The 9,217-nt window shown below is 44.2% G+C and overlaps 1 protein-coding gene across 1 annotated transcript; it reads right to left on the bottom strand.

Annotated features, from left to right (window-relative positions):
* Positions 1 to 7,625: 7,625 nt before the first annotated feature.
* LOC138879914 (uncharacterized) lies at positions 7,626 to 8,720 on the bottom strand. The gene is made up of 4 exons (XM_070159560.1): positions 8,637 to 8,720; positions 8,263 to 8,550; positions 7,918 to 8,187; positions 7,626 to 7,808 (listed from the first exon to the last, which is right to left on the bottom strand). Exons 1-4 carry the CDS (start codon positions 8,718 to 8,720, stop codon positions 7,626 to 7,628), a joined length of 825 nt encoding a protein of 274 aa, XP_070015661.1.
* Positions 8,721 to 9,217: the final 497 nt, after the last annotated feature.

Here is a 9,217-nt window from a genome sequence, read left to right as displayed (position 1 = left end):
TGCTTTGATTCATCAGTGTGTGCAGGACGGTTCAAACTCGAACTGTAATCGATAATCCAATTGTAAAATTAGCTTACTGACTTATTAGTATCGGATTATTAGCTTAACGGTTGGTAAACAATTTGAAATTTAGTAGTTAACGATTTATTGATTCGAGAATGAATTACTCAATTTTCTTATCGGATAAATCGTTAACCCGTTAAAAATTATTAAATTTATATTTCTACCCCTATATATATAAAATATCTATTATTAACCCTAAAGGATAAAGCCCCATTCATTTCTGACAAATATTGCGTTCTCCAACTAATATATATCTTCTTGGGTCCAAAGAATTAGTGCACTTCCACTCAAAATTTTAGCGTCTAGTGTCGGAAAGCATGATACACCTCCCAGTTACCTTGTGATTTGGAACTTCTAAAGCAGCAAAGAGACTTTTTTCTAAGATTTTAATATGACAGATTTTTCGACAAGACTTTTTTTTTAAAAAAAAAATATTTCTAGGATACTCAACCACAGTAGATTTGAGTTGAACCTGCCATTGTATTGGTCAAAATTTGGATTAGACTCAATAGCAGCAAATGGACGTGGTCGAGGATTAAACCGACCACGGCATAAGGGCGAGGAGTCGTCTTAAGAGAAATTAGCATCGAGTTCAAGCAACGGACGTATGAAAGTAACGGTATGACTAATTAGAAAGAAAGAAGGAATATTCTATTGAATATTCTTTCAGTTGTACTTTTTATAGTTTCTCAAGGATATCCTCGATAAATAGGAAGAGATAAAGAACAAAAAAGGGATCTTGACTTCTCTGATAAGAACACATTATAAAGAGTTGACAACAAAGAATATACAAAAAGTTTATCTTGTCCACTGATTACATTGTTCGATATTCATTCTTTGTTTACAAGATCCAAAGATTCCTTATCCATCTTTACTTTCTATTATTCCACGTTGATGTAAGAAAGAAGAATCATCCATGTCATCTAATATTTGAGATAAATTCCTCCTTATTACATTCATTGCCATTACCTACATTTATTGCATGTTTCTATCACTACGTTCATTGACAATTATTGAACATATACTTGATATTTATTACTCTTGAATACGGTCCCATATCACTGACATATCTCAGTTTAAGATTTAGGATTTATTACATTTAACTATAATTCACTCTCTATTTTTTCATTAATTAGTTTAACAAAAAGCTCAACACTTTTTGGTCAAATAATTTGGCGCCGTATGTGGAGAGTTACTAGTTAAAATTTTAGTTTCATCTAGATAAAAAAACAACATCTTTTTCTCGTTTGCACGAACTAACAATGGCAGGAAAAGGAGATGAAAGACTGAAAGCAGTAGTGGACGTCACTGCCAACCTCTTGAACACCATCAACAAGGTCGACAGAAAATGTGAGGAAAATGTGACGCCGAGTGCTACACCCAGGCGAGGTGACTCACCTCCCCCTCATGGAAGTGTAACCGCTTCACGCGAAAGGGGAGCCTCCACGTCCACAGCTGAGGAAGTGCCACAAGTAGTAAAAATATTTCTGGAGGAATGGTTGACAAGTACCTTAAATAACATGCACGACAAATCCATTCAAAGGGCGAATAGAAATGCTGCACAAACAAATACCATAGAAACCGCCGACAAGCAACCTACTCCCCAAACAGGTAAAACTCACATTGTTGTTGATGCAGGTAACGACACACTTGTGGCCATTCTAAAGAAAATGAAAGAAATTGAGAACGAAAATAAAGCGCTTCGCGACCAGATGAAGGAACATCGAGAAAGGGTTGAAAAGATACCCGGCGCCCCGAAACTGTTACCGAAACGGGACATTGGCCGGTTCATCGAACAATCGTACAACGAGAAGGTGACCCCACATGCCATACCCAAGACCTTCAAAATGCCACCATATTTGAAAATATACGATGGTACAACTGACCCCAATGATCATATTATTCATTACGTCACAACAGTAAAAGGCAACGACCTCTCAAAAGAGCAGGTACCATTAGTGTTACTAAAGAAGTTTGGCGAAACCCTAACAGGAGGAGCCTTAACATGATACTCACAATTACCGACACGATCGATAACAACGTTCGAAGAAATGGCTGACAAGTTCATCACCACCCATACCGGAGCCAAAAAAGCGGAGGCCAGGGTGAATGATATATTCGCCGTCAGACAATCTCCTGGTGAAGGACTCAGGGACTTCCTCGCCAGATTCAACAGAGTAAGAATGAGCTTGCCAAATGTATCAGAAGGGATGGCGGTGGCAGCTTTCCAAGATGGGTTGAACAGGAATGGGTGAAGGGCGACCAGAAAGTTGTTGAGCAAACTTATGAAATACCTCCCCCACCACTTGGGAAGAAATTCACAATGCCTATTGCGTCGAGGTGAGAACAGATGAGGATGACCTCAACGGTCCAACCCAACGGCTAACGTCAGTCCAAACGGAGTTGAGGAAAGACCGCCGTAATGATGGCCGAAGAGAACATTCAGGCCCACACCCCAATAGGGACAGGCACCAACAATATGTCAGAATGGCCATCCTGCCCGCTCCTCGCCATGCCGAAGGGCCCTCTAGGCCACATACAGGGACTCATCGGAATGAAAGAGGTATGCCTTCACTCTTATCTGCTCACAATTTTTGTTTTTCCCCTTCAGAAATAGAGTACGCACTAGAGATACTTGGCCCGAAGGTAAAATGGCCACGAAAGATGAAATCCGACCCAAGTAACAGAAAATCGAACGTCCTTTATGAGTTTAATCAGGAACGGGGCCACAAGACTGAGGACTGCATAGCCCTACGACAAGAAGTGGTGAACATGCTTCACCAAGGACACCTAAGGGAGTTAATGAGCAACCAAGGGATAGTCAAATTCGGTCGCGGACGAGAACAACACCAAGGCACTCCAAAGCCACCCTCTCCCGCCCGCACCATCCAAATGATCATCGGTCGGGGTGACGAAGCAGCAATCAACCATGTGAAGTTTACTACCACACATAAACTGAAGCAGTCGATCACCCACAAACGGTATGATGACCTCGAAGACAGTATCATCTTCGATAAGTCAGATACCCACGGTTTGACCTTTCCTCACTTCGATGCTCTTGTCATTAGTTTACGTATTTCAGATACTGATGCAAAAAGAATAATGGTAGGTGACAGAAGCAGCATATGTATTATTCACTCTCGAGTTCTCACACAAATGAGACTCGAGGACAAGATAGTACCACACTGCATAACACTAACATGTTTTAACGATGTAGTTAAGCGAACCTCATGAGAGATAACGCTGCTCGTTCTGGCTAGGGGCATCACCCTAGAAACAACGTTCCATGTAAAGAACCAGGACACAGCTTACAACGCCATTATATGGTGACCATTGATACATGCCATGAGAGCCATCCCGTCTAGCCTGTATCAAGTAATCAAGTTCCCTACTCCTTGGGAGATATTCAGCATCCGAGGCGAACAACGCACAGCCCAAGAATGCTACCGCATCGCCCAAGATTGTACATACACTCATTAGTTAAAGGGAACAAATTCGGAAGCATAGAATTTACCAAAGTCGGGGCCCGAATTCGACGAACAAAAAGACATCATCAAGGAACCCCGCGTCGTGGAAACCACAAGGTCAACGTTAGAAGATGTCGACCCTATCCAACTAGACAACAACAACAAAAAGCCTTACATAGGCCACAAACTCTCCGAACCAGGTAAATTCCATAAGTTTTTAATTGACAACGCCGATCTGTTTACTTTCTCCCATACAGATATGCTAGGTATCCCGAAAGATGTTGCCACTCACAAGTGGAACGTCGACCCACTTTACCCTCCAGTACGACAAGTAAGAAGAAAATTCAATGCCACAATCAATAAGGCCGTCAATGATGAGGTGGGTAAACTACTCGCTAACGGCTCCATCCGAGAGTCAAAATACCCCCAATGGGTCGCCAATGTAGTCATGGTGAAAAAGAAAAATGGAAAGTGGCGGATGTGCATGGATTTCACGGACCTAAACAAGGCGTGCCGGAAAGAGTCCTTTCCATTGCCTCACATCGATCAACTCATCGACGCAACGACATGGAACGAGTTGTTGAGCTTCTTGGACGCCTAATCAGGTTACAACCAAATCCTCATGGAGGAGGAGGACCAGGAAAAGACTACTTTCATCACCCATCAGGGGACGTACTATTACAAAGTCATGCCATTCGGGTTGAAGAACGCAGTGGCGACTTATCAAAGGCTGGTTACCAAGATGTTCAAGGACCAACTCGGTAAAAAAAATAGAAGTTTACATAGATGATATGATGGTCAAATCAAAAAGGAAGGAAGACCACGTCGACCACCTGAAGGAAGCCTTCAATATACTAAGGCGATACAGTATGAAGCTGAACCCCAAAAAGTGTTCCTTTGGCATAACCTCGGGAAAGTTCCTCGGCTTTCTAGTGTCATAAAGAGGCATCTAGTTCAACCTCGACCAGATCAAAGCCATTGAGGGAATACCCGAAGTATTGACCAACAAGAAACAAGTACAAAAACTGACAGGCCGTATAGCTTCCCTGTCGAGATTCATCTCACGATCCTCTGACAGATGCCATAAATTCTTCAACGTGGTTAAAAAGGACAACGGACTACAGTGGAATTTAGAATGCATCAAGTTCTTAAGAGAACTAAAGGCATACTTGTCCTCACCCCCGCTACTCGCCAAAGCAGAACCTAGCGAGCGCCTCCTGATATACTTGGCCGTATCAGAGGTGACAGTAAGTGTAGTACATGTCCGTGAAAATAAAGGTACGCAATCTCCAATCTATTACATTAGCAAAACCCTGCTCGACGCCGAAACAAGGTACCCCCACCTCGGAAAATTGGCCTTGGCATTGGTCATAGCTTCACGAAAGCTTAGACCCTATTTTCAATGCCACCCATATCGGTGGTGATGACCTTCCCCCTAAGGAGCATCTTACATAAACCCGAACTGTCGGGGAGATTGGCCAAGTGAGCCATAGAATTGAGCGAGCACGATATAACATATCAGCCGCGAACAGAGATAAAATCGTAGGTACTCACCAACTTCATCGCCTATTTCAGTGCCAAAATAATGCCCGAGGTCTAACAGGAAACTTCTCGTACCTTTCCCAGGTTACCCGACCTATGGATCCTATACACCGATGGCACTTCCAACGTGTCAGTATCTGGACTGGGACTCATACTCGAGGTCCCAACAGGCGAAGTCATCCGCAAACCATACGGTGCCCCGATATGACTAACAATGAGGCCGAGTACGAGGCCGTAATTGCAGGACTAAAGCTAGCTCTCAAATATGGATCACGACGAGTCGTCCTCAGATGCGACTCACAACTCGTTGTCAACCAAGTCATAAGGACTTTCCAAATCAAAGAGTAGAAGCTACAAAAGTACTAGGAATAAATTCATAAACTACTACCAGAATTCGACGAATGTCAACTTGACCAGATACCTCAAGCACAAAACATCGAAGCAGATGGCCTCGCCAAGTTAGCAGCAGCCACCAAGAACATTACAAAAGAAAATGTGGTTACCCTCTTCCACTCGTCAATAGACCAACTTGAGGTACACTTTGTAAATTTGACTTGGGAATGACGCAACTATATTATAACATATTTGTAGGAGGGAGTACTCCCATCAGACAAAAAAGAAGCCAAAAAGCTTCGAATGCAGGCGGCAAGGAACAACATCGTAAACCACGACCTATAAAAAAAAAGGTTTGGAGGCCCCTTGGCGAAATGCCTAGGGCCGAACCAAACAAGACACGTCCTCGAGGAAGTACACGAAGGCCATTGCGGTGCCCATACTAGCAACCGAGCCATTGTCAGATGCCTCATACAAGCAGGTTATTATTGGCTCACCATGAAGAAGCAAGCCGCCGAATATCTCAATAAGTGCGATCAGTGCAAGAAATACACTCCTATGATACACTAAGCGGGCGAGCACCTCCACTCCGTCACATCGCCATGGCCGTTCATCAAATGGGGAATGGACATTGTTGGACCCTTCCAGTAGGACGAGGTAATATACGATTTATTTTGGTTTTAACTAACTATTTTTCCAAGTGGGTAGAAGGAGGTGCATTTGCCCAAATACACAAACAGGAAGTTATCACATTCATATGGAGAAACATCATGTCGCTTTGGCATCCCCAAAGAAATCAGTTGTGACAACGGACCCTAATTCACCGGAAAAAAGACCACCGAATTCTTCGAGAAATGGCACATCAAGCGAATACTCTCCATGCCATATCACCTTGCCGGCTACGGCCAGGCCGAATCTTCCAACAAAACAATACTAAACATCTTGAAGAAAAATCTTGAGGACGCCAAGGGACTGTGGCCAGAATTGCTACCAGAAGTGTTGTGGGTAAACCACACCATGCCAAAAACAAGCACAAGAGAAATGCCATATTCACTAGTCTATGGGACTGACGCAGTGATTCCACTCGAGGTCGGGGAACCAAGTTTGAGATACTCCAATGAGAGCGGACCAAGCAACTACGAGATTGGAAAACAAGACCTCGACGAAGCGAAGGAGCGAAGAGACATGGCTTACATAAGAATAATAGTCCAAAAACAACAAGAAGAACGATATTACAACAAAAAGGCCAAAGTACGACCACACAAAGTTGGGAACTATGTACTCAAAGCCAAAACACAAGCAAGCAAAGACCCAAGAGAAGGTAAACTAGGAACCAATTGGGACGGGCCGTACAAAATCACGACAACAATAAACAAAGGATCATTCCAACTAGAAACAATGGAGGTAAAGCTACTACCAAACAATTGGAACATCGCCCACCTCAAGTACTTCAACTTCTGAGAATGGACGCCCTCCAAGTCGTACTTTTTTTCCCTCACCCGGGTTTTGTCCTAATTGGGTTATATCGGGGAGGTTTTTAATGAGGCGACGAAGGGGACATCTTGAAGTTCGAGTATGATTCATCACTCCGCCTATCAACTACTTCTCCAGGACGAACGACAAAGGGGACATCTCGAAGTTCGAGTATGATTCATCACCCCGCCTATCGACTACTTCTCTAAGCCGAACGATGAAGGGACTAGGTAGACTAGAACTTCTCCAATGTATGAATGAAATAAGCAGAAATATGTAATATTTTCCAATGAATGAAATAAACAAAGCAACATCTTTGCACAACTCCACCAAGTCAATTTACACTTTATATTTGACCTCGCTCGAATTACTTTACATTCGACTTCGCTCAAATTATTTTACATTCGACCTTGCTCGAATTATTTTACATTCGACCTCGCTCGAATTATTTTACATTCGACCTCGCTCGAATTACTCTACATTTGACCTTGCTCGAATTACTCTACATTCAACCTCGCTCGAATTACTTTACGTTCGACTATGCCAAAACACTACATGCATATGGCCGAAAAGCCAGGGACTTCGCCGCATAGCAAACAAAAAAAAAAGAGAAAAGAGTGAGAATTTGGAAATACATAGCAAAAAGGCAATAGTTCCATTTCTATTGTCGAATTACAACTTTTTACAAAGGGCTCGAGAACTACCTCAAAAACATAGCAAAGCCAAAAAAAATTAAGTACAGAAGCTTCATACCACATCATCCCCACCATCATACTCGTCATCATACCAAGGATCAGAGGCAAGCCCATCCGCGACATCGTCATCATCATCCCCACCGGGTGTACCAGGGTCGTAACCACAAGCTTTACGAGCGGCACGTGCCTTGACACGGATGCCCTCAAGCTCCGCCTCGGAGACCTTCCCGGCAACCTGCAAAGATTTATACATGTCAAGTTGAGCCTCGACATGGACCCACATTTCGTACAACTCCCGCGACACGCCGGGGATCGGCAGAAGTACGAGATGTAGACGTATGTGCCTGCTGCTGTATCCTCTCGGCCCTCAGGGCAACGACTTGCTCATTTAATTCAGACAGATCCTTCTTCAAACCCATGATCCGCTCCTCCAACCTCGCCAACTTGAGCGTCGACAGCTCCGCCTCATTAGTCCACTCGGACCTGCAAACACGGAGAGCGTTATCTAGGGCCACCGCTTCAGCCATATCGGCCATTCTGCCTTTCTCGGCCTGTCCCAATTCTTCGATCTTGGCACTCAGCTCATCCCTTAGATCGATAGCCCTTGCCTCCCCCTACCCTAGTTCAACCGTTAAGGATGCCACCTGCGCCTGAAGTTCAGCGTTCTAAGCCATCACCCCCTTACTCACCTTGAGCTCGTCCTCCTTGGCCTTTAGCGCTGCCTCAAGCTCGCTGCACCTACTTATGGACCTCATAAGCTCATTGTCCCTCTCCCTTAGCTCTTCATCTTTCTTCGTCAGCTTATCATCCTTCTGTTTGAGCTCATCACGAAGCGACTGAAACTCGCCATCCTGGCTAAAAAAGTCAGCCAGCGTTCGGTGCTTGGTATGGTACTCCTTGTACTTGGAGGTCATCTTCTTAAAAATGGTCATCCTCCGCTCCTTTTGCCGATCGTGCTCAATCCTCATAAAAAGAGTCTGACATGCAAAAAAAGAGAGAAGAAGTCAGTGTAAGCATATTACACATATGAAACAAACTTAACCTAACATAGAAAAGCACTCACTCGCAGGGCCATGCTAGATATACCCAACGACGAATTTGCATCTTTCATCTCCTGTAGCATCGTATTCTCAGAAGCCACGCACATGGTAGCAAAGGCTAACACCGCCCGTTTTTAGTTAGCCAAGAGGTCGTAGTCCACGGGAATGACTATATGCCGATTAGGACCCTTCATACTTATCTCCACACTAGTAGTCCTCTCCATGAAGGTTCGTACCTCCTCAGGGTTGATGTCCAAGCCAGAGTCGTCGTCCCTCGCAGGGATAGCTCTACTTCCCCTGGCCGCTGATGATGAGCCACCTTATGCGACCCATGTAAGCTCTCTACTACCACCAACCCTCTAAACCCCAGAGGGTCTACTCTCCATAATGACACCCGCCGTAGAAACGGCCTTGACGTCTGGTGTAAGCACATGTTCTGCTTCCAAAGCAATGAATCTTTCCAGCTCAACGTCAGCGACAATGGCCTTCTCGATCTCCACCCTTCGTCTTTTCCTCAACGATGTCTCCTCCCCAATAGAAGGCTCGTCTACAAGGTGAAAGATAGGCTGAAAAGAGATCTCATCCTGCACGACAACCGTTTGAG

The sequence above is a fragment of the Nicotiana sylvestris genome, chromosome 10, assembly GCF_000393655.2.
Source record: "Nicotiana sylvestris chromosome 10, ASM39365v2, whole genome shotgun sequence".
Lineage (NCBI taxonomy): Eukaryota > Viridiplantae > Streptophyta > Magnoliopsida > Solanales > Solanaceae > Nicotiana > Nicotiana sylvestris.
The sequence above is the reverse complement of the archived record's forward strand: the minus strand, read 5'-3'. Positions and strand labels throughout refer to the sequence as shown.

What these genes read in the sequence shown, in the direction of transcription:
- LOC138879914 (XM_070159560.1), bottom strand. Translation starts at nt 8,720, where the DNA reads ATGTGCGTGGCTTCTGAGAATACGATGCTACAGGAGATGAAAGATGCA. An exon ending in CCAAGGAGGACGAGCTCAAG is followed by an intron (nt 8,188 to 8,262) that starts GTGAGTAAGGGG and finishes GAACTAGGGTAG; the next exon opens with GGGGAGGCAAGGGCTATCGA. An exon ending in CCGAGAGGATACAGCAGCAG is followed by an intron (nt 7,809 to 7,917) that starts GCACATACGTCT and finishes AAATCTTTGCAG; the next exon opens with GTTGCCGGGAAGGTCTCCGA.